The sequence below is a fragment of the Acipenser ruthenus genome, chromosome 5 (genome assembly GCF_902713425.1).
Source record: "Acipenser ruthenus chromosome 5, fAciRut3.2 maternal haplotype, whole genome shotgun sequence".
NCBI lineage: Eukaryota > Metazoa > Chordata > Actinopteri > Acipenseriformes > Acipenseridae > Acipenser > Acipenser ruthenus.
Genome location: NC_081193.1, coordinates 16,930,702 through 16,957,470, shown reverse-complemented (window position 1 = coordinate 16,957,470; position 26,769 = coordinate 16,930,702). Strand labels below are relative to the sequence as shown.

The 26,769-nt window shown below is 43.6% G+C and overlaps 1 protein-coding gene across 2 annotated transcripts in view; it reads left to right on the top strand.

Annotated features, from left to right (window-relative positions):
- The window catches only part of LOC117962865 (TBC1 domain family member 2A-like), a 57,767-nt gene that overhangs the window by 9,097 nt on the left and 21,901 nt on the right, over positions 1-26,769 (top strand). For both annotated transcript variants that reach the window (XM_059023735.1, XM_059023734.1), the window contains exons 2-4: positions 24,184-24,319; positions 24,799-24,935; positions 25,528-25,802. In XM_059023735.1, the coding sequence (XP_058879718.1) occupies positions 24,184-24,319; positions 24,799-24,935; positions 25,528-25,802 (548 nt within the window). The remainder of the gene's footprint in view (positions 1-24,183; positions 24,320-24,798; positions 24,936-25,527; positions 25,803-26,769) is intronic.

The window sequence follows — 26,769 nt, the reverse complement described above, 5'->3', positions numbered from 1 at the left end:
CCTTTTTCAAGACCGCAGCGCGGAGGGTGGCGCCCTAGAGGTGGTGCCAAGCCACGCCCTCGGGGCTCTGGCCAGGCCCCTCGCGAACGAGCCCAGCCCAAACAGCCCTGAGAACACCAGGCAGCTGTTAACCCTCCCCTACACTGTCTCCCAGCTCCAGTTCTGGCAACAATGCACCAACGACATCTGGGTGCACAAAACTATATCCACCGGGTACACCCTTCAGTTCCAGTTAAAACCTCCCCCCTTTCGGGGGGTGGTCGTAACTGCAGTGAAGGACTCGGTTCAGTCCTCAGCTCTGAATGTGGAAATACAAGCATTGCTCAGCAAGCGTGCCATTCAACAAGTAGACCCTGCTCTGATCGACCAGGGGTTCTATTCCAAATACTTCCTGGTGCCCAAGAAGGACGGCGGGCTCCGTCCTATTTTAGATCTGCGAGTACTGAACAAATACCTGCGGGTGTTATCGTTCAGGATGCTTACGCACAGGCACATCATCCAGTCAGTCCGACACGGCGACTGGTTCACCACCGTGGACCTGACAGATGCGTACTTTCACGTTCCCATCTGCCCGGGTCACAGGAAGTATCTGCGTTTCGCATTCCAGAGCAGGGTATACGAGTTTTGTGTCCTTCCATTCGGCCTGTCACTAGCTCCTCGAACCTTTTCGAAATGTATGGATGCCATTCTAGCTCCTTTGCGGGCTCAAGGTGTCCGACTGCTGAATTATCTGGACGACTGGCTCGTCTGCGCGCAGTCGAAGGAGCAGGTGGCACAGCACACAGTGATGGTTACAGACCATCTTCGGCGGCTAGGTCTGAAGATCAATTCAGAAAAGAGCCGCCTAGTGCCGAGCCAACAGACCGAATTCTTGGGTCTGCATCTGGACACAGTGTCCATGGAAGCGACCCTGTCGACACAAAGAGTTGCCTCAATAGAGCGGTGTCTTTCCCTATTCAGGTTGAGACAAACAGTCAGCATGGAGCTGTGTCAGCGCATGCTGGGGTTGATGGCTGCCGCCTCACAAGCCCTTCCTTTGGGCTTACTACACCAGAGACCTCTGCAGGCCTGGTTCAATGCCTTCGCGTTGCATCCGCGGAGAGCCAAACACCGCAGGCTAAGAGTATCCCAAGCCTGCTGGGAAGCGCTACGCTGGTGGAGAGTTCCGTCAAACCTCCGCCAAGGCGTACGCTTGGGTCCCATTTTCAGAAGGCAGGTCATCACGACCGACGCTTCCAACCACGGTTGGGGAGCAGTCTGGAACGGGACAGGGACCCGTGGAGTGTGGTCAGGACCCTGGAGGTCAGCCCACATCAACGCTCTGGAGCTCAGAGCGGTGGACCTCGCCCTCCGGCACTTCTTGCCAGTGCTTCTAGACAAGCACGTGTTAGTGCGGTCAGACAACACCACAGTAGTGGCGTATATCAATCGCCAGGGCGGATTGCGGTCCCCCAGTCTTCACCAGATGGTAACGCGGCTGTTGCTCTGGGCTCAACCGCGTTTAGCCTCTCTGCGTGCAGTTCATCTGCCGGGCAGAGTCAATTACGCAGCGGATCTCCTGTCCAGAGGAGGTCCTCTTGCGGGCGAATGGCGTCTCCACCCTCAAGTGGTGGAGCGCATCTGGGAATGGTTCGGCACAGCGCAGGTCGATCTCTTCGCTTCGCGAGAGACCACGCACTGTCCCCTATGGTTCTCGGTGAAGGACCTCGACAGCCCCCTGGGGGTGGATGCACTGGCTCACGAATGGCCGCCAGGGCTCCTGTATGCCTTTCCACCGATTCCGATGCTCCCCGCCTTCTTGGAGAAGGTCAGGGTAGAGCGAGCGACAGTGATTCTGATCGCTCCTCGGTGGCCTCGGAGAATATGGTTCCCGAGTCTAGTGCAATTACTGCACGGTCGCCCGAGGGAGCTCCCTCTGCGAGCGGACTTGTTGTCCCAAGCTCAAGGAGAGCTTTGGCATCCGAACCCCAAACTCATGCAGTTGTGGGCTTGGCCCCTGAGCGGGAGCGCCTGTCAGCCTTAGGGCTTTCGACTGCAGTTATATCGACCATCCAGAGTGCGAGAGCGCCCTCTACTAGGTCGCAGTATGCGTATAAGTGGCAGTTGTTTCAGAGTTGGTGTCTGGCTGAGAGCCATGACCCAGTCTCCTGTCCTATGGCAGTAATATTGCAGTTTCTGCAGAAACTGCTGGATGAAGGGAAATCTCCTTCTACACTTAAAGTGTATTTAGCCGCCATTTCGGCTTGTCATGTACGCATTGACGGTTTATCACCTGGTTGCCATTTTTTGGCATCTCAGTTTCTGAAAGGCGCAAGACGCTTGCGGCCTCCAAGAACGACCAGTTTACCGTCGTGGAGCCTTGATGTGGTGTTAGAAGCCCTTACCAAGGCACCGTTTGAGCCTCTCCACAGTGTGGATATGAAGCTCATATCTATTAAGACTGCATTTTTGCTGGCTGTGGTATCAGCAAAACGCGTGAGCGAGTTACATGCACTTTCAGTGCATCCTTCTTGTACTCGTTTTGCAGGAGACGGTTCTAAGGTCTCCATGCGCCCTAATCCGGCCTTTTTACCAAAGGTTATATCCCCGTTCCACATGAACCAGTCAGTCGAGTTGATGGCGTTCCATCCTCCTCCTTTTTCTTCCCCAGAGGAAGAGCGGTTACACATGCTCTGCCCCGTGAGGGCATTGAGGTGTTATATTGACCGTACAAGGACTGTGAGGCAGACAGAACAGTTGTTCATATGCCATGGTTCTAGATCTTTGGGTCAGCCGCTGTCTAAACAGCGCCTTTCCCACTGGATAGTGGATGCTATTAGATTAGCGTATGAATCTGCAGGCCTTCCACCACCAGGGCAGTTGAAGGCGCATTCTACCAGGGGTATGGCGACATCCTGGGCCCTCTTTCGAGGGGTGTCAGTGTCTGATATTTGCGCGGCAGCCAGTTGGGCTACGCCGCATACTTTCATGAGGTTTTACAGGTTAAATGTGCTGGATTCCTCTGCTCCACTTTTTGGAGCATCTGTTTTGCACTCTATGACGCCTCAGGATGCGGACGTATAGAGTGGTTGATAGCATGGTGTTGACTGTTCCACCTTTAAGACAGGTGTCATTACGAGCATAGACGCTGAGGCGCAGCTCCGCATATGCCTAGATGTACTGCCTACGCAGTTGCGTTATGACGTAAGTCTGTCCTACTGCCGAGAATCCTCCCTCGCGACGGCTTGGGTACACTGTTCCCATACCTTGATGGTTATTTTCGACTTGAAAGGGAACGATAGGTTGCGGATGCAACCCCGGTTCCCTGAAAGAGAAAATAACCATCAAGCCGCGTGGTCGCTTCAGAAGCCTTCACGGTCTGAAGAGCAAAAGAGGAAGTGAGTCTCTGCGCTCTGCGTATAGTAAGCTCCCAAGGGGGCGGGCTTACGTGGCAGCTCGCGCAGAGGCCTATCGGCAGCTTTGCTATAAAGCTCAGCCAATCGCTACTGCCTGACGGCAATATCCCATACCTTGATGGTTATTTTCTCTTTCAGGGAACCGGGGTTGCATCCGCAACCTATCGTTTTTAACACTGGCATAGACATGAATGGGGCTGAATACCCGAAAATATATTTTGCAATGGTGGTGGTACACGTGTGTGGAGGGGAATTTGAGTGCAGGTTTTGCGCAAAAGAGGGGCGGGGAAAAGACTGGGAAGGGTAGGGTAAAAGAAAAATTACTACAATCATTTATTTTCACTATTAGTCTTTAATAAAGGAAAACGACTGCTTTAATTAATTTTCACGTATCTATTTCAGTGCAATGTAGTTTCTTCATGTAATAAGAAATACGTTTTTTTTAACATTTACATTTTATTTCTGTTCAGTTATGGTAAACTCGGCTGTCAGCTGAGTCCCCAAAACTGAGCTGAATTCGAAAATGCAAAGCGGCCCAGAATTTGGGACGCTATCTAAAAACCAAGGCGGCCCAGAATTTGGGACGTTATCTGCAAACCAAATCGGCCCAGAATTTGGGACGTTATCTAAAAACCAAAGCGCCCCAGAATTTGGGACGTTATCTAAAAACCAAAGCGGCCCAGAATTTGTGACGTTATCTGCAAACCAAATCGGCCCAGAATTTGGGACATTATCTGAAAAGCAAAGCAGCCCAGAATTTGCGACGTAAATGAAAACAGGGGCAGTCTATATGTAAAACTGTGATTACATTGGAGATAAACTAATGTATCCTCTAACAAAACTGCAATAGAGTATACATTTTATATTAAAATATATCGCAAACACGATTATAGATATATGCTACTTGAAAGAAAAAAGTACACCATCACAGAAAGCCAATTCTTACATTTGTGCATAACATCATAATTCATATAAAGTAATTACCCATAGTTTGTTATATCAGTACAGCGTAATACCACATTATATTTTAATGGTAAGGTTGTGGAAAGCAGATCACTCTCTCTCTCTCTCTCTCTCTCTCTCTCTCTCTCTCTCTCTCTCTCTCTCTCTGATCACAATGTTAAAAATGCCTGCAAGCTTTTCCACTCGTGTGACGACATATTCATGTGACAGACATGGACCAATCAAAACGCGAGACTGTTATGCGGTTCCATCCCAAAAACCTGGCCTGTGTCATACCTCTTCTTTTCTGTTGAGCACTACTGACACCGTTGAAAGTCTTAGGTCGCCTGCGGATACATTAGACCAATCAATGCGTCTGGACCAGGTGTGTAATCCCAAGGCAACTGCTCACTGTTAACACGTTTTAAGACGTTAATTCACGTTTTAAGTAATACAGTGTCCCCTTCAGACATGTTAAAGGAGAGACTCGGAAATAACACTCAAAACTATGCGCTAGTAAATACCATCCTAACTCCTAACATCCAAAAAAAAAAAAAAAATAATAATAAAAAAAAAATTATATATATATATATATATATATATATATATATATATATATATATATATATATATATATATATATATATATAATTACATGCCCCGGTAGCTAAATGCTTAGTTACGGCTCTGGGCAAAACCAAAGCCCATGGCCAGTATACAATATTTTTCTGTATGCATTCTTTTCTGTTGAGCAGTACTGACACCGTTGAAACGGTGAGTCTTAGGTCGCCTGTGGATACATTAGTCCAATCAATGCGACTGGACCTGGTGTGTAATCCCAAGGTAACTGCTCACTGTTAACACGTTTTAAGACGTTAATTCACGTTTTAAGTAATACAGTGTCCCCTTCAGACATGTTAAAGGAGAGATTCGGAAATAACATTCAAAACTATGCGCGAGTAAATACCATCCTAACTCCTAACATCCAAAAAAAATAAATAAATAAAATAAATAAATTATATATATCTCCTCCCTCCTAATTTGATTGGTTTAGGCCCAAGGTTCTCAACCGGGGGGGAGGGGGGGGGGGGGGAAGGCGTGAAACCTTCCAGGGGGGCGCGGTGAACGTTTGAATAATAACGTATTAGTAATAATAACAGTGACGTGCCAAACGATACTACCGATTTCGCCCTTTGAGTGCAGCGAGTTATTAAAGAGAGAAAAAGAGATACCGGTAGCTTTAAAAAGAATGGCACCCTGGGATGTGTAGGTGTTTGGTGGGGTTTTGGGGTGTAATTAGCAGACAAGAAAACTACAAATTCCATAATGCATCACTGTAACACTGACTCAGTGCGCGGCTGACATCAGGGACCAAGCAGACTGTGTTGTTTTCATTGAGGCGCGAAAGTGCACAAGGACTCGGGAGTGAAACATCGTGTTCCGGGTTTAAAATTTTAAAAAATCTAGTCATTCTTAAACGGTGTATATTGTGCCACAATTTTCACATTTATTTTTTAAAATAAGAATAAATATAATCAGTTTAATTCGATATTTGTGTTTGTTGGTTAATGCGTTGACACATTATTTCTATCCTCCGCCTTCCTCCCTTTGTAACTAACTTACTCCTTGCTAGATATTTTTGTATTGTGTGTGTAAAAAGCGAACACGAACATATGTTTTTGATTGAATGGACAGTGTGATTATCCAGGCGGCTAAATAAACGCACTATATTATATAGGCAGTAAAAAAAATACATTAAAAAGTCAAATTAACCGGGTGGCGGTGGCGGGGGCAGGGGCACAGATATAAAAAATAATTCCAGTGGGGCGTGAGTAAAACAAGGTTGGGAATCGCTGGCTTAGGCTGGACTCTGGAAAGACGCTCATCTGAAGTTGCCGCTTGCCGGTCAGTCTGATATGAGTGTGAGCCACTGACTGAATGAAAGCCAGGTACCGGGGCTGAAGGTATTATCAGCTCGTCAGCAACATAGTTTGAGAGAATAAACATACCTACCTACCTAATGGGTAGGTAAGTAGGTTTATTACATTAGCGACCCATTGCTAGCTGCTAACCCCACGTCATTGGTGGCTAGCTAGCTTGTTTCACAGCTAAATCGTGTGTGTGTATGTGTGAGAGAGAGAGAGCATGAGCATGTTTTGATATCGTCAACCAACTAAGGTTATCTGATCACTTCAATTTGGCTTTAGGTGAAAGATGGACGTAAGGAAGTTTTTTTTTTTTTACAAAAAGTCAAAGTGTAAGTAGGAAGATGTTGTTAAAGTAATAAACACAGTTGATAATGATTCTCATAGCAAAAGTAAAAATAATTTACTAATGAAGTTAGCAGAGTCATACTTTCTCTCTAAACAGCATGTATCAATTTATCATTTTATCAGGCAAATGAAGCAGTGCAACCTGGTAAAAGCAGTACAGAGGCAGGTGGAGCAACAGGGTCGCAGGTGAGGTCTGTAATGGCTTAGTGATTATAACAGTGAAAGTGTTAGACTCAGTTTTGAGATATATTATTGTTTGAGGCACATTGTGATATGATAGTAGGCTAATGCTGTATAGTAACACTCAGCAAATAAAGTTAGCATAGCCATATATTCTCTCTCTATATGGCATGCATCAATTTATTATTTTATCAGGTGAATGAAGCAATGCACCCAGGTTCGAGCAGCAGCACAGACACAGGAGAGGCAGGCAGAGCACGTAAGCGTGCATGTGCTCATGCTTGTAGCGCCAGGGGTATGGGTAGCTTACAGTAAGGCTGGGATAGGTTATAATTCAGGTTATTAGTAATTCTATAGCAGGGGTGTCAAACCAGCTTCCAGGAGGGACATTTTATCATAGTGTTTTGAGTGTATAGGCTGTGTGGTCCAGTGGTTAAAGGAAAGGCCTTGTAATCAGAAGGTCCCCGGTTCATATCCCACCTCAGCCACTGACTCATTGTGTGACCCTGAGCAAGTCACTTAACCTCCTTGTGCTCCGTCTTTCGGGTGAGACGTAATTGTAAGTGACTCTGCAGCTGATGCATAGTTCACACACCCTAGTCTCTGTAAGTCGCCTTGGATAAAGGTGTCTGTTAAATAAATAAACAAATAATAATAATACCAGCCAACTTCATGTCAATCAGATTGTCCTCGATTCATGTCCAGCATTCATTTCAAGCCACCAGATGTGACCATTTAACAGCTGTCTCCTAAAAAAAATTGTCCCGGGTGGGCATGCCCCCGAACCCCCCTAGCAACCGCGACTCCGCCCCCCTAAATAATTGTGTCCCCACCAATGTTCAAACCAAACCTACGCCCTTGCACTACTGACACCGTTGAAACGGTGAGTCTTAGGTCGCCTGTGGATACATTAGTCCAATCAATGCGACTGGACCTGGTGTGTAATCCCAAGGCAACTGCTCACTGTTAACACGTTTTAAAACGTTAATTCACGTTTTAAGTAATACCGTCTCCCCTTCAGACATGTTAAAGGAGAGATTCGGAAATAACATTCAAAACTATGCGCGAGTAAATACCATCCTAACTCCTAACATCCAAAAAACTAAAAAATAAATTATATATATATATATATATATATATATATATATATATATATATATATATATATATATATATATATAATTGCATGCCCCGGTAGATAAATGCTTAGTTACGGCTCTGGGCAAAACCAAAGCCCATGGCCAGTATACAATATTTTTCTGTATGCATTCTTTTCTGTTGAGCACTACTGACACCGTTGAAACGGTGAGTCTTAGGTCGCCTGCGGATACATTAGTCCAATCAATGCGACTGGACCTGGTGTGTCATCCCAAGGTAACTGCTCACTGTTGTAATTGTTTGCCACAAAGGGCAGTGGTGTCTGGGATTACGCAAGCACGGAAGACGTGACATTGCTAAAATTCCTAAAACACTATCAGCAAGGAACGAAGAAACAGGTTTGTAATAAGGAAGACCCTTTAAATAACCCTCCCAAAGGAAATGCATATACAAAACCATCGTCAAAGAGGAGATAAAACAAGTCCATTGACCTAAACTGTCACCATAGCACGGGGAACAAGTTTAAACTGTCGTTGTGAAACATTGAGGAGCACAAAGTTCATACGAAGTTTCTAGTATTACGACAACACGAAGCTTCTAGTATTACGACAATGAAGAAGTCGTTTCTGTAAGTGAATGAGGTAAGAACCAAGAGCGTGTTATTCATTTATAAGTGCTCTCTCAAGTTACGGGATTCAGAGGTTGTTTACTGAAGAAAAAAACGAAAGTGGAATATATTGAAGCTGCAGTTGATAGTAAATGTGTACTTGCAATGAAGAATGATCGTGGTTAAGACATGAGCTGTTTTGTATTACTGTACATGAAGGGTGTGTGTTCTTGTTAGGAGTATGTATCGTAATTGCACAAGTGGAACTGTACTGTGTCTTGTAATTAGTGAAACTAAAACATTATTCCCAACACTCTGATACGTCTAACCACGGTCAGTTTACCAAATAAGTCTAGGAAATGCCAATTGTTTTCACAATATTTCAGTTTTAGATCCCAAATTCATTTTCTGAAGGAGTCTAATAATAGCTGGATGAAAGCCTACTCCAGTAAAGTATTAGGGCAAGAGCGTTTATGCTGAAGTATCCAATGCGTACAGTTCACATTGTCAGGCAGCTTTAAACCCTTTTTTTGAAAACACGACAGTAGCCTGCTACACATTAATACGCTTTGTTCCTTGTCATTGGGCTCTGGTGTTTTTTCCTTATGGAGGCCAACTTCAGTCTTAACTACATCAGAACACTCCAATTGTCTATTGCTGATTTAAGATTTGGTTTATTTATTTAATAAAATGAACTGTGCTACTGCAGCATTTTACTCCAGTATTTTGCTGTAAACACTATACTTTAAAGTGGTAATTTGCTGTAAATGCATTTTTATTATACAGCAGTAAACTATAGTGGCCATACTTAGTACTGTAGTCTACTATAACATCCTAGAATAATGCATACTTCAAAGTGGTTATAGAATTTTTTTTTTTTTTTACTACAGTGCCTGTATGTTATACAGTATTAAAAAAAAGCATTTACAGCAAATGTGCTCATTAACAATAGAATCCTGTATTAAAATATGTGTTTTAAAAAAGTTGCAATAATTTAAAGTTGTGTGAAGTTTAGATTTTATTTTTCATAGAACATAATCCTGAATAAGGGACACTGCAATCACCACAGAGAGCATAGGGAAACTAGTACCTCTTCTGCAGACCTTCATAGCTGATAGCTTCTTTTTTGTACTAGTTGTTACTCAAATGGGACTGTAAGGATGGAACATTTTATTTACAAATTCATCCCTCGCTGAAGCTGGTGTTTGTGAAAGTTTAACTAACTGACAAGGGGCAGGGAAAAGCTAATAAAGGGAATGAAAATTGATTATACCATACTACACCTCTTTTCAATAGCCAAAGACAAACCAGTTAACATCTTTTCTTTGAAATCTGGTGAGGACACATGGTGAGGACTGTTAAGATGGAGCAGGACTGTCAAGTCGGAAAACCCATGCCTGCAGCTGATCCCAATCTGACAAGCCCAGACAATCATCATGACCTCACTGCCAGTGCAAGAGAGGAAGTGGAAAGCACCAAGGAGAACGAGGGTGATTCCACACACACGGACCAGAGCAATGCCCAAGAGAAGCCAGTCATGAAAACTAAGATGGAACCCTCCTCCACAAAACTGTGTGGGTACCTGAATAAACTGGGGGGGGGGCCTTGAAGGCCTGGAAAGCCCGCTGGTTTGTTTTCGAAGAGAAGAAGTGCCAGCTGTACTACTCCAGAACGTCACAGGATGTCAATCCCTTGGGAAGCATTGACCTGGCTAACGCTACCTTTGGCTATCCGGCTCAAGCTCAGGAAGGGACCTTTCAAATTCAAATCCCAGGACGGGTTGTTGTGCTGAAGGTATGTCTTTTTAAAATTAAAGCAATAGGAAATCCCCTACTCTGTGAAGGTACGTGAAGCAGTAACAAGCCAGCCAATAAAACTTAATCATATACATCTTGCACTTCCATTCGTTGAGTAGAACACACAAGTGCAGTTCTGAGTTGAAACAAACACAAGTTACAGCAAACATGTATTTTCATTAACAAAAAAAAAAAACACTGTTTGTGCCGATACTGATGTCTTAATTAAGTTATTTTGTTAGATACAACTGCTTTGGTTGAGGATACACTAATCAGTTTGGACTTCCACTTATTTTTTTTCAAATAACCTTAAAAAACGATGTATCATTTTAAGAAAGTGCCCTTGTGCAATACCAAGGGTTCCCTTATAAATTTAACCACAGTAAATTTAACGCAGGAATTTAGCATTTTTCCCATGGTTCTACAATGCATTTACTGTAGTTTACCATGGTTTATTAATGTTCTTTACCATACCTCTGTGTTCCAGGGATGGAAATAAGACTTCCATTGCATAGCAGTTTGATCCATTCCTGGTTTTACTTTGAGTTTAATATGACACATCGGAACTTGTTACTTATACACTGTGGCTAATCAGGCTAATTTTAACTGCAATGCAATAGGGGTTTGAATGTCTGTCATTTGGTGCAGGGTGTAAAATTAGCTTTTGAGCACTGGGAACCTGAAAATTTTATATATATATATATATATATATATATATATATATATATATATATATATATATACAGTGCCTTGCGAAAGTATTCGGCCCCCTTGAACTTTGCGACCTTTTGCCACATTTCAGGCTTCAAACATAAAGATATGAAACTGTTTTTTGTGAAGAATCAACAACAAGTGGGACACAATCATGAAGTGGAACGAAATTTATTGGATATTTCAAACTTTTTTAACAAATAAAAAACTGAAAAATTGGGCGTGCAAAATTATTCAGCCCCCTTAAGTTAATACTTTGTAGCGCCACCTTTTGCTGCGATTACAGCTGTAAGCCGCTTGGGGTATGTCTCTATCAGTTTTGCACATCGAGAGACTGAAATTTTTGCCCATTCCTCCTTGCAAAACAGCTCGAGCTCAGTGAGGTTGGATGGAGAGCATTTGTGAACAGCAGTTTTCAGTTCTTTCCACAGATTCTCGATTGGATTCAGGTCTGGACTTTGACTTGGCCATTCTAACACCTGGGTGTGTTTATTTGTGAACCATTCCATTGTAGATTTTGCTTTATGTTTTGGATCATTGTCTTGTTGGAAGACAAATCTCCGTCCCAGTCTCAGGTCTTTTGCAGACTCCATCAGGTTTTCTTCCAGAATGGTCCTGTATTTGGCTCCATCCATCTTCCCATCAATTTTAACCATCTTCCCTGTCCCTGCTGAAGAAAAGCAGGCCCAAACCATGATGCTGCCACCACCATGTTTGACAGTGGGGATGGTGTGTTCAGGGTGATGAGCTGTGTTGCTTTTACGCCAAACATAACGTTTTGCATTGTTGCCAAAAAGTTCGATTTTGGTTTCATCTGACCAGAGCACCTTCTTCCACATGTTTGGTGTGTCTCCCAGGTGGCTTGTGGCAAACTGTAAACAACACTTTTTATGGATATCTTTAAGAAATGGCTTTCTTCTTGCCACTCTTCCATAAAGGCCAGATTTGTGCAGTATACGACTGATTGTTGTCCTATGGACAGAGTCTCCCACCTCAGCTGTAGATCTCTGCAGTTCATCCAGAGTGATCATGGGCCTCTTGGCTGCATCTCTGATCAGTCTTCTCCTTGTATGAGCTGAAAGTTTAGAGGGACGGCCAGGTCTTGGTAGATTTGCAGTGGTCTGATACTCCTTCCATTTCAATATTATCGCTTGCACAGTGCTCCTTGGGATGTTTAAGCTTGGGAAATCTTTTTGTATCCAAATCCGGCTTTAAACTTCTCCACAACAGTATCTCGGACCTGCCTGGTGTGTTCCTTGTTCTTCATGATGCTCTCTGCGCTTTAAACGGACCTCTGAGACTATCACAGTGCAGGTGCATTTATACGGAGAATTGATTACACACAGGTGGATTCTATTTATCATCATTAGTCATTTAGGTCAACAATGGATCATTCAGAGATCCTCACTGAACTTCTGGAGAGAGTTTGCTGCACTGAAAGTAAAGGGGCTGAATAATTTTGCACGCCCAATTTTTCAGTTTTTTATTTGTTAAAAAAGTTTGAAATATCCAATACATTTCGTTCCACTTCATGATTGTGTCCCACTTGTTGTTGATTCTTCACAAAAAATTACAGTTTCATATCTTTATGTTTGAAGCCTGAAATGTGGCAAAAGGTCGCAAAGTTCAAGGGGGCCGAATACTTTCGCAAGGCACTGTATATACAGACGTGCTCAAATTTGTTGGTACCCTTACAGCTCATTGAAATAATGCTTCATTCCTCCTGAAAAGTGATGAAATTAAAAGCTATTTTATCATGTATACTTGCATGCCTTTGGTATGTCATAGAATAAAGCAAAGAAGTTGTGAAAAGAGATGAATTATTGCTTATTCTACAAAGATATTCTAAAATGGCCTGGACACATTTGTTGGTACCCCTTAGAAAAGATAATAAATAATTGGATTATAGTGATATTTCAAACTAATTAGTTTCTTTAATTAGTATCACACATGTCTCCAATCTTGTAATCAGTCATTCAGCCTATTTAAATGGCGAAAAGTAGTCACTGTGCTGTTTGGTATCATTGTGTGCACCACACTGAACATGGACCAGAGAAAGCAAAGGAGAGAGTTGCCTGAGGAGATTCAGAAAGAAAATAATAGACAAGCATGGTAAAGGTAAAGGCTACAAGACCATCTCCAAGCAGCTTGATGTTCCTGTGACAACAGTTGCAAATATTATTAAGAAGTTTAAGGTCCATGGAACTGTAGCCAACCTCCCTGGGCGCGGCCGCAAGAGGAAAATCGACCCCAGATTGAACAGAAGGATAGTGCGAATGGTAGAAAAAGAACCAAGGATAACTGCCAAAGAGATACAAGCTGAACTCCAAGGTGAAGGTACGTCAGTTTCTGATCGCACCATCCGTCAGTTTTTGAGCGAAAGTGGGCTCCATGGAAGAAAACCCAGGAGGACTCCACTTTTGAAAGAAAAACATAAAAAAGCCAGACTGGAATTTGCTGAAATGCATGTTGACAAGCCACAATCCTTCTGGGAGAATGTCCTTTGGACAGATGAGTCAAAACTGGAGCTTTTTGGCAAGTCACATCAGCTCTATGTTCACAGACGAAAAAATGAAGCTTTCAAAGAAAAGAACACTGTACCTACAGTGAAACATGGAGGAGGCTCGGTTATGTTTTGGGGCTGCTTTGCTGCGCCTGGCACAGGGTGCCTTGAATCTGTGCAGGGCACAATGAAATCTCAAGACTATCAAGTCATTCTGGAGCGAAATGTACTGCCCAGTGTCAGAAAGCTCTGTCTCAGTCGCAGATCATGGGTCCTCCAACAGGATAATGACCCAAAACACACAACTAAAAGCACCCAAGAATGGATAAAAACAAAACATTGGACTGTTCTGAAGTGGCCTTCTATGAGTCCTGATCTGAATCCTATCGAACATCAATGGAAAGAGCTGAAACTTGCAGTCTGGAGAAGGCACCCATCAAACCTGAGACAGCTGGAGCAGTTTGCTCAGGAAGAGTGGGCCAAACTACCTGTTAACAGGTGCAGAAGTCTCATTGAGAGCTACAAAAAACATTTGATTGCAGTGATTGCCTCTAAAGGTTGTGCAACAAAATATTAGGTTAGCGGTCCCATCATTTTTGTCCATGCCATTTTCATTTGTTTTATTATTTACAATATTATGTTGAATAAAAAATCAAAAGCAAAGTCTGATTTCTATTAAATATGGAATAAACAATAGTCGATGCCAATTACTTTTGTCAGTTTCAAGTTATTTCAGAGAAAATTGTGCATTCTTCGTTTTTTGTGGAGGGGTACCAACAAATTTGAGCACGTCTGTATATAAATGTAATTTATACACGCATACAATTCCATTAAATTAGCCATTGTATGGTCTCATGTTATGCTTTACCTAAAATAAATACATTCATCCTAAACTGGTATAGAAATGTATTCCCTGTGTCTACTGGCATACATTTCATCAAATGCTCTTGTCAAATGCTCTTGTCAAATGCTCTTGTCAAATGCTCTTGGTTGTGAACACAAAAATAAGCATTACTGTTCTAGCTTTGTTGTTCTCAGTCTTTAAAATGTATATTAACAATCTAACAGCTTGCAGCTAACATGCTTAACACTGTGCGTAATAATGATCTACGGATAAGCTTGATCAATTATGAAAGAGATTGTTGAATTAATTTGAAGCAGTAGCAATTTTATATATAATGTATGTTGCTCAGAGATTGAGAGGGAGATTGTTGACGAGGATTCATTCATTCTCTGTCACAATTACCAACCATTTTTATTAGTGGGGCTTGCGAAGCAAGAGTCCCCACTTTAAATCTTCAACGTACTTCTTCTTCTTCTTATTCTTTGGCACGCTACTCCTCTTACACCGTTTAAGCTAGAAACGCCGTTCAAACTTTAAAACGTGTAGACCAGTCTGGAATAATGTGTATACAACTTTTTGATATCTTTTATACTTTTAAGCTTTTTATCCTTTTTTTGTCCATCTTCATTCACTTTAATGGGACTTTTTTCAACATTCTAAAGCTCCCCATTGTTTAAAAACTCCCAGACTTCCAACATTCTATTTACTGTAAACGATGTAACTTTTGACACAGATCAGCTACTTTGACCACTTTCCCAACAAGTAAGACAAAAAGTTAGAGCATGCCTCACAGATCAGCTACTTTGACCACTTTCCCAACAAGTAAGACAAAAAGTTAGAGCTGCCTTCTGCACCTTGGGAAGGTAAGCTCACTGACAGCCCAGTTTTAATTCTAGCTCAGGTCGACCAAATTGTGTGTGGGGTGGGGTTCTTCAGTTTGTGATCTGATGGAGAAAAGGGTTCCAGGGTAGGTGTTGTGTGCATGCAAAACAAAAGAGCTGAACCGGAATAACCCAATTTAAATTATTTATTCTAAACGCTTACAAAGTGTTGCTATACTCTTGTTACCACCACATATTTTTTCATGTTTTGCCCTTTATTGTAATTATATCTAAGATATTTTCATGAGGTGTAATGTGAAGCAAGAAATGCAATGCTTTAATTAGGTGAGGTAACAAAAGTACCAGGACTTTGTTTATTGTGTCTGGTGTCAGATATCTTAATGAATTCAAACAATCAAAAATGATGATCATACAGGAGAATGTTGGTGCTGTGTGGTGGAAAGAACTCAAAATAACAAAAGGGTGATTTCAATTCTGCCCCGTACCCATGCTGAGAATGTTCACAGTGAGACAGTCTCATTTCTGCCGATGACTCACCGGCTCTGTTGTGCTTGAAGCCTTGAAGCAGGCTTAGTTGCTGAGAACACAAACATGGTAACTAGACAGGGATTCACTTTGTGATGTTATCTTCTGCCTTGTTTCCATTTTTATAACAACAGCGTTGTCTGGAGGTGACTCTGGCTGTTCATCTGTCCATCTGTATGTCACACCTGTCTAATTTTGGTTAAACTAGGTGTACACATTCTGTGGTAATATTTATTGTGCGACTTTTCAGGAAACTGCATCGCCATTTCATAATGCTTATGTCATGGTCATGAATTTACAGTCATGGTGGGGAATGTATGTTAATGAAATACTTGGTTCATACTTGGATTCAGGTTAACCAAATTGGGTTAATATTGCTCCCTCCCAATGCTGTTTTATTTATTTTTTCTCAATTTACTGCTGTGATAATAAAATTGTCAATTTTTATATTTTACAGTCCTTTTGCCTGTCCAAACTACTCACAAGACAAGCTGTAAAAATGTCTTAACAACACCAGATTTAAATACCACTGAACTCTTTATTAATAACACCCAGTAGACTTATACTATTTTAGATCTGGTGCTGTTTTAGACTAGGTACTGTATACAGGTTTAAAGCTGGCAAGATGTATATGCACCTCCGTATGTATAATAAAATAGACCCAGTATTTACAGCTGACTCTTGTCTTCTGGTATAAGAATGACATATACTTTTAACCTGTACTTTCTTAAGACAGCAGCTTAAACAACACAGCCCGCAAACACCGTTTCTGACAGCTGTTGTGAGTGAGACTCTCTAATGTTGCCAGAAACTTTCCCAAGCAAAAGGTGCAGGGAAGGAAATTTTCATTTCACTAAAACATACATATATCTACAGCTTTTGGAAATACGGAGAATGGAACCAAATAATACATTTGTATATCTAATCATTTAATTATATTTACTCCATGAAGTCCAGCAAGTAAGTACAAATGTATTACAGTACATTAGAATGGCATTTCCACATTGTTAGAAAGTCTTTGATTTACGGTTAAATGCTGCCCTCTAGTGTTCATGAATGTTATATTGTTCTCTTTATACACGTCATCTTAGTGAGACAGTTTCCTTATGAGTCAGCTTAGAAAGTCGGTTTTTCTGTATTGTCATAGATGGCTGAGAGTAAGCAAGCCCTTTCTTACACGAATAATTCATCTATCTGTGCGTCAGTGCCGAAATGTAAGTAATAATCTTAGTTATAAGTATTTCATCATCATTTCTGTTTAAGTTGATATCAGTACTTATACGTAAGATTTAAGTTTAATGATTGTAAACATAGCATAGTAAGCTCATGCATATTCACTCTGCCAATCGCAATGTTTCCTTAGTTTACTTAATCCCTTGTTTATTGGAACAAGCAGGGTTTATAGAAATTGTTGTTTCTTGTTTATTACAGACCACTGAGACTAGCATTACCCAGATACTAGTATAACACAGATACTAGTATAACACGGATAATATTATCTCCTCATTGGTGATTATAAACACGGATTGTTTACTTGATGCACCTTCTTCTGAATAAACCCACACGTTCTGGAATTACCTGTCTCCCCGTGTCTACTCATCTGACCGTGAGCCTATCCTTAGGCATCTGTTCAACTTCACCAAAAGAACTAGTCTAGCCTGAAGAGGTCCATGTCCTCTGTTACATGGTCCTTCGAGCCGGATCTTACTGAACAGACTGACCTAAGGATAAAATGGATAACAAGCAAAACGCTGATGGACCTAATCCTGTCACCCACGGCGCCAGTGCAGACAGCATGGATATCTCCAGTGCTGTGAACCCAGTTAACCCATTAACTACCAGCCTACCTTATCCTGCTGTTGCCACCACCACCGTAGTGGACACCCCGACTGTCTGTACAGTGACAATATCCCAATCACTGGGCCCAACCATCAGTACAGGCAGCCAACCATCAGTGCGTGCCCGTATCCACCGGGAGAGACAAATTCCGCAATACCTTTCAGACTATGACATGGGATACCACCCGTCACGGGCACCCTCCACCACACAACATGCCCGAGCACCACAGAGCGAGTCAAGCCCCCAAAGCAGATCACGCTCATGCCAGAGCAGAAAGTTTGATATCGCATCTCAGCGAAGCAGCCGTATCACACAGCTCAGCTCACGCACCGCACGCAGCCATGCCTCAAGCACATCACTCAGGGATTCACAGTCAGCCATTCTCCGGGAAGAACAAAAACGAGCCGAACTGGAAGAGCTGAAACGTCAGATAGCTGAGGACAACAGGGCTGATGAACAATACAGACAACTAGATTATCAAGCCCGTGAGGCCCTCCGACAGAGAGAAATGATTACACAACAACTCTTGAGACAACGGCGCCTCAGGAAGGTAGAAAGACAACTAGAAGAAGCTCAGATGATTACATCATTCATCAAAGAAAATGAACAAAGTGAGGGCATCACGTCACTTTCAGGTGATGCCGGTGCAGAACAGCTTACCATTACTTCAGTGAGCAACACTGCAATGCCTCCTACAGGCCCGCAGCTGACCAAGACTGGTTCTAATGCCAAACAGAGCACTCTGAACGCTGAGGCAACGCCCTACCCTCCAGCCAGTCAGCCCAAGGCTGTAGGCCTATCACTGCAATGGGACTGCACCACAGACAGTTCTGCGGTCGCCCAGCCTTCCCAACCTATCCAAAGTCCAATATGGCAAGCACCCACCACCACAGGGACTGACCCGGGCCACAATGTGCTACCTACGGGATCAGTACCTATTTACCTAGTCAATCAGGCTTCTCCAGCCAACTTACCACCTGCTGTCCATGACACAGTCTCATTGTTTATACCTGGAGCAGCTAACCTACAACAGCCTCACCCTGTCAATACGCCTCTTCACCCCTCAGTAGGAGAAACACTCTGTTCATCGGTAGCCTACCAGGCATTACCAGCAGCATCACCATACATGCAACCTATGTATCCACCTGGGGTACTTCCTGCACCAAACCTGATGGACCTGCTAATTGCCTCCTCACATGGTATACCAAAGCCTACCCTTCCCTACTTCGAGAATGGTAAAGAGAGTGACTTTGCCCTCCTCAAGATGGCACTAGACAGCCTTATGAACAACCATAGTCACCTCACCGAGCAATACAAGTACCAAGTGCTGTTAGGTCGCCTAAAACTCCCCAGTGCATACAAGTTAGCCAAGGCTTATATGCACGACCCCAAGCCATACACTGCTGCACTCCAGGCTCTGAAGGATAAATATGGGCAGCCACGTCAACTCGTTCAGTGTGAGATAGGTACCATCATGAATGCTCCACCAATTAGGTTTGGAGACGCTGAAGACTTTGATGACTTCGCTCTAGCGGTGCACTCCCTGGTTGGCATGCTGAAATCTCTTGAAGGAGAGAATGGATATGAACTAAAGTGCGGCTCACACGTTGACTGACTCATGAGCAAGCTACCTGCAAGCTACCGTGATGGATTCGTGGAGTACTGCATCAACCGTGGCATACTGAGAGCTGATGCAGACCAAACTTACACTCTCTGTGACTTGTCCGCCTGGCTGCAGACCAAGTCACGTGCTAAACGAATCTCTAACCGGGCAGCCGTCCTCTATAAGGGAGAGACCCAAAAGCCAGATAAGAAGGAGCAACGCTGTACATTCAAGAAGAAACAGCAACCAACATCAGTGTACTACAATACAGAGTCCATGCCAGCCAATCCAACGTCACGCTCCTCAACCAGTCCGATATCTCCTACAAAGCGGAAAGACAAGCCGAAACCATACTGCCCCCGTTGCGATAATAGTGAACACTATCTCAATGCATGTGCAGAGTTCAAGAAACTCTCCACGGAACAGCTTATCAAGTGGATTACAGAGAAAGAACGCTGTTGGAGATGTGGACGATCACACTCTCCAGAGTTTTGCACCCTCAAGAAGCCTTGCAACACATGTAAGGAGCTGCACCTTACTGTCCTGCATGATGCTGTTCAGAAAGGATGCAAGAACGTTCTTATGACTGGCGTCGAGCCTGAAACTATCTACTTCGACCGGCCAAACCGCCCTCACAATGTGATGCTGAAGGTGGTGAAAGTGCTTCTACACCATGCAGGCCAAACCATCGAAACTTATGCTGTACAGGATGATGGATCCGAGAGGACAGTCGTCTTGACTCCAGCAGTCCAACAGCTCAAGTTAAAAAAACAACCAGAAACGATGACACTCCGAACAGTGCGACAGGACATTGTACAAGTTCATGGTGCTTCAGTCACGTTTGACATATCCCCTGCTGATGATCCCAGCACGAAGTACAAGATACACCATGCCTTCACAGCGGATACTATTGGTCTTTCAGAGTATTCTTACCCAACTAATGTCCTACAGAAGCACTACCCTCATCTTCGTGGGCTCCCATTACCCCAGATAGACAAGGCTCATCCGATGGTCCTAATTGGTTCAGACTTCCCACATCTGGTAATACCCATAAAGCCAGTGAATTTAGGCCCGCCTGGGGCTCCAGTTGCAGTTTGTACCAACCTAGGCTGGGCGCTACAGGGTCCTGCTAGTTTTCTCAAGCAACAAACCAGTGAACAGCAATGTTTGCTGACGGCTATTATGCCTTCAACATCTGATCTGCTGAAGAATGTTGAGAGACTCTGGCAGGTGGACACCCTACCATTCATTAATGAGAAACATGCAACCCGATCAAAGCAAGATCAGCAGGCTATAGAACTACTGGAGGCAAAGACCATCAGAGTGGACGAAAAAGGAGTACAGCGCTACGCCACACCATTACTTCGAGTCCAAGACAGCCCCCACTTCCAAGCAACGAAGGAGGCGGTACTCCCCAACCTTCGACGCACGGAGCGACGCCTTGCAAAGGATCCACAACTTGCTCAAGTTCATAACCAACTAATCCAACAGCTAGTAGATGCAGGGTATGTAAAGATACTGAGTCAAGAAGAAGTTGAAGCTTCAGAAGAATCTTGGTATTTCCCGCATCACGTAGTGCAGCACAATGGCAAGAACCGACTGGTGTTCAACTGCTCCTACCAACATGATGGTCTAGTGCTGAATAATCATCTGCTCCCGGGACCTACCCTCGGTCCATCCCTGCTAGGAGTACTACTCAGATTCAGACAACACAAAGTCGCAATCTGTGGTGACATAAAAGCTATGTTTCACCAGGTACGCCTCCTGCCTGCAGACAAGCCGCTGCTCAGATTCATTTGGAGAGGCATGGAACGGGACAAACCCCCAAATGTCTACGAATGGCAAGTCTTGCCCTTTGGCACTACCTGCAGCCCCTGCTGTGCCACTTTCGCCTTACGTAAGCATGCACATGACAACAGTGATGGAAATGAAGATGTCCTAGACTCCATCGACAAGGCCTTCTATGTCGACAACTGCTTACAAAGTTTGACTACGGCAGTTGCCGCTAAACAGCTCATCGACAAGATGCGCGATCAACTGTCATCCGGCGGCTTTGAAATCAGACAGTGGGCCAGCAACTTGCCCTCTGTAGTCGAACACCTACCTCCCGAAGCGAGATCTGAAAGCTGTGAATTGTGGCTCTCTCAGAGCAGTGGGGACCCCCAAGAACCTACTCTTGGGCTACGCTGGAACTGCAGTACAGATGAGATTGGCTATAAACACCACCCAGTAGAGTACCCAGAGCCAACCATGAGGAATATTTATAAGGTTCTCGCCAGTCAATATGACCCCCTTGGTTATATCACTCCATATACAGCCAGAGCCAAGGTACTCGTCCAAGATCTATGGAAGACAGAAAGAGGTTGGGATGATCCTATCAAACCTCAGAGTCTGCTGGAGCGATGGCTTACCTGGGAGAGTGAGCTCAGTGACCTACCGAGAGTTACAATGCCAAGGTGCTACACCCCACCTTGTGCCAACGTATCAACCTCAAAGAGGGATCTTCATATCTTCTGTGATGCTGCTGAGCGCATATATGGCTCAGTCGCTTACCTTCGCACGGAAGACAATTATGGCCACATCCATGTCAGCTTCGTCATGGCTAGATCCCGTGTAGCTCCCAAACGCCAGCTTTCCATGCCACGCCTCGAACTCTGCGCAGCGCTCACCGGAGCCCAGCTCGCCCAAATGCTCTGCACAGAACTGACTCTGCCTATCACACAGGTGCTTTTATGGAGCGACTCCACAACTGTCCTCACCTGGCTGAAATCCGACTCCTGCAGGTACAAGGTATTTGTAGGCACCCGAGTGTCAGAGATTCAGAATCTCACCGATGTCAGAAAATGGCGTTACGTGGACACGGCCAATAATCCGGCAGACGACATAACACGAGGTAAATCCCTGCGAGAACTAGGTCAGCACAACCGCTGGAGACATGGTCCTCCCTTTCTGTCTCAGCCACCAGGGAAATGGCCATCAATACCATCCGCGGAGTATGGAGAGGATCCCGCTGAATTGAAGAAAGCAGTGTTCTGTGGAAATGTCTCCATACAACAGTCTATCAACCTTCCCAATCCTAGTCAGTTCAGCACCTGGAATGACCTGATCGTAGCCACACAGCAGTCCCTTGATGGGGCGGCCAGCAGCGATACAAGTTCCACACAGACAGCTGAACGCCGGATGGAGGCCGAGATCCTCCTCTTACAGCAAGTTCAGGCAGATAGCTTTTCAGGGGAGTTGAATGCCCTTGAGACAGGCAAAGATATACCAGCAAAGCTTTATAAGCCCCCTTTCTGGTCTACAGGAGTAGACTGCTTCGGTCCTTTCACCATCAAAATTGGTCGGAGAACAGAGAAACGCTGGGGCATTATATTCAAGTGCCTAACGACCCGTTGCGTCCACCTTGACCTCTTGGAGAACCTCGACACGGATGCCTTCCTGATGGCATTCCGACGCTTCGTCTCTCGACGGGGCAAGCCCTTTGAAATCCTTTCTGATCGAGGCACCAACTTTCATGGTGGAGATAATGAACTACAAGAGGCTATCGCCAGCATGGAGCCTTCACTAAAACAGCAGCTTGCCGATCAGAAATTGACCTTCCGATTCAACCCGCCAAACGCTCCGCACTTCGGTGGAACCTGGGAACGTGAGATTAAGTCGGTGAAGAATGCTCTGCGTGTGGTGCTTGGTGACCGTACTGTGACTGAGCCTGTTCTATGCACCGTCCTCATCGAAGTTGAAGGGATTCTGAATTCTAAGCCCCTTGGCTACGTGTCTTCAGATGTAGCTGATCCGGATCCAATTACTCCCAATGTGCTTCTAATGGGACGTCGGGACGCATCCCTTCCTCAGGTGATATACCCATCAAACGATCTGTTAGGCCGACGCCGTTGGCGCCACAGCCAGATTCTTGCAGACCACTTTTGGGCCAACTTTGTAAGACTTTATCTCCCAGATCTTCAGGTACGCCAGAAGTGGCACAAGGACTGCAAAGACTTGACAGTTGATCAGGTTGTCATGATCGTTGACCCCCAGCTACCTGGTGCTCTGTGGCCGACCGGCAAGGTTACAGAGACCCACCGAGGACCAGATGGTCGCATCCGAACAGCCAAAGTCCAGGTCCGGGACCGGGCCTACATCCGTCCAGTAGCCAGACTGATCCGGCTTCCCTTTCTCAAGGAAGAGGATGAGGATATCCAGACCAACTGAACAGCCAGAGACTTTCCTCCTGACTTGCAAATTTTCTATACAAATTTGGGGGCGGCTGTGTTAGAAAGTCTTTGATTTACGGTTAAATGCTGACCTCTAGTGTTCATGAATGTTATATTGTTCTCTTTATACATGTCATCTTAGTGAGACAGTTTCCTTATGAGCCAGCTTAGAAAGTCGGTTTTTCTGTATTGTCATAGATGGCTGAGAGTAAGCAGCCCTTTCTTACACGAATAATTCATCTATCTGTGCGTCAGTGCCGAAATGTAAGTAATAATCTTAGTTATAAGTATTTCATCATCATTTCTGTTTAAATTGATATCAGTACTTATACGTAAGATTTAAGTTTAATGATTGTAAACATAGCATAGTAAGCTCATGCATATTCACTCTGCCAATCGCAATGTTTCCTTAGTTTACTTAATCCCTTGTTTATTGGAACAAGCAGGGTTTATAGAAATTGTTGTTTCTTGTTTATTACAGACCACAGATACTAGCATTACCCAGATACTAGTATAACACAGATACTAGTATAACACGGATAATATTATCTCCTCATTGGTGATTATAAACACGGATTGTTTACTTGATGCACCTTCTTCTGAATAAACCCACACGTTCTGGAATTACCTGTCTCCCCGTGTCTACTCATCTGACCGTGAGCCTATCCTTAGGCATCTGTTCAACTTCACCAAAAGAACTAGTCTAGCCTGAAGAGGTCCCTGTCCTCTGTTACACACATGATAAATGAATATGTATGAAATGTGTACTTTGTTTGAAGGGATGGGCAGTTGAGATGCTTGTGCTCTTTTTCAGGAAGGACAGAGGACTTCCTCCCAGCAGTAAAGACCCCCAAGGGCCTAGTCGGAGAAGCCGCAGCCTGTCTGCCAGACCCCTGGCAACAAAATGCTCTGCAAAAGCTCTCCCTCAAGCACCCCATCACAGAGATACAGTAAGACACTACCTGCATACCTTGTTTTTTATGTGCCTCTTAATGGGAAAGCACACTGAATTAAATGGCTCTCTTACATACAGTGTAAGTACCAAAATCACGGCAATGGCTAGGGCAATGTCAGTTGCTCATGATTTGCTAGCACCAAATATTTTGTAACCAAAATATATTCCTTGGCTTCTATTTAATAACAGCAAAGTTTTCACTAGTGGGAAGCAACATGTGCTTTTATCCTAAGGTCATTTTGTATTTGAAAATTTACAGAAGTTATTCAAACCTGTTATGTAAACTAGTCAGCCCTATCCAGGCAGCTGCCTGTAAGCAAGAGAAGCAACCAGTTGAGCTTTGGATTTTGTTATTTGTTGTGTACTACTTTAGTTTGTGTGTGTGTGTGTGTTTGTTTCTATGCATTTAGTTTTGTTTTCTCTGTACTTTGCCTTCAGAAGTCAGTTTGTGTTTCCTCTGCCTTGCCCTTACAGGAACACAGTCCTCAATATCTGTGGAAACAAGCCAGCTCAGGAGCTGAGGCGGAGTGTGTTCAACTTTGACAAGATTCAGCAGTCGGAAGACTGTCCCTGTGAGGATCCTGTGACACAGATACTGGGGGAAACAACAGGTGCGTCCTTCAGTTGACAGGAAACTGCCCTGCAAAGTCTGTGTCTCTGCTTAGTTCATGTCTGGATCAGTTCAATGCGGGGACCACCACAGTGGCTCTGAAACTATTACATTCATCTCATGCAGGGTAAGAACTCTTTCTGCTGTTATAAATGTGCAGAGGTTTCCTGTTCCTAAAAGGTGAACCATGCAGGAGTAAAGCTTGTTAATAAGATAAAGAATGAGTGTCAATAAAGCCTTTTTTTAAGAAATTTGTAGAAAACTCACTAGATAGCTCACAATTTCACCTTTCATTGAAAACAACAGCTCTTTTTAACAACTATTTTCTTTTGCAGCAAATTGTAGTTTTGGCTAGGCACCCTAGAATTAACATCGGTACTATGGGTTCTATGATGATTTTTGTGTGTATAACAAATTTGAATTCCAGAAATAATCATTATTTTCTTTTTTTTGTTTAATGATTATGAAGGGTATATTGTCAGGTAGATGGCTCCAGAATAAAATAAAGAACCAGCAAGTTTAAGAAAAAAATATATATATTAAATAAATATTCATGCATTTCAAATGCTTTCTTTGCTTGCTCTCTTTCCTAGCACCTCCAGCACCGCCTGTACCTCTGACACCGCCAGCACCTACAGTCCTTTCAGCTCCTTCAGTTTCTTCAGTTACAAACGAGTCTGCGCAGGAAGCAAAGACTGGAGGAAAGAGTTCTCCATCAAGCAGCATGAACAAGAGGGAGAAGAAAATGACCAGTTCTCTTCAGCCTTCTGGGGAGAAGGTGTCAGGAAAGGAGGGGAGCCCCGTGGACAAACTATCCAGACTCCAGCACGAGGTGTTCACGCTCACTGAGGAGCTCAAGTCACAAAAGGTATATGTTTGGTTTGGGTGACTGAAGTATATTTAAGCACATAACAACTGATAACTGAGTTATTAAATAATATGTCTTGTGAGGCACTTGTACACTGATTAAAGTACTGATCTACTGTATTGACTGTGTGATGTCTTAACTATTTTTCTATGCAAGTCAGAAACCTGCATGCTGACCACAAATTGGTTGCTTTACTGTGCATTTTCTTTCCTCTTTGGCTAAGGTGTCACTGGGTGTGAAGGCAAACGCATTTAGCAGAATAACTCATGCATTACCTAACAGGAGAGCTTTTTAAAAGTGTGATAACTGTATTGCTGATAATCCAAATTGTTATAAACATGGTGGTATGATGTTCTATAGTAGCTGTGTATGTAAAATAAGGTTGAAGGGCACTTCTGAAACAGTGAAGAGAGTCTGTTGTTGCTTCATTGTCTGTAACTGAAACTCTTGTGCTGTACTACTGTTCCTATGAATCCATAAAGGTTACAATGTAGAATGTTTTTATTATTTTGTCATCAACACATACAGTACAAGTGTATTAAAATACAAAATCTCTGGGGCCCCCGAGGGGCTCAGCTGGTAAAGGCATGGTGTGCAGGGTGAGTCAGGAAGTCAAGGGTAATTTTGTGCCCTGTGCAGGGACTGTTTCTGCAGGACTAGATCTAAACAGTCACAATAGAGCTCCTGAATGCAATTCTGGGTTTTCGCTCATGACTCCTCTGTATCTTATGATGATAAAAAGACAGCTTACATTTTTGCCTGTATGGTCACAAAACGTCCTTTTACATTTTTATGAGCTTCGATAAGCATATTTTATTGCTTCCCAAACATAAACTTTAATCTTGCATCGCCGCCTTCTTGTTTCCTGTTAGTAACCCATACGACTTTTAACGCGGTGCTCAAATGCACCTGATCTGCAACATGCAAGAGTTTGTAGCTAATTGTATATTTGATCTAAAATTAGACC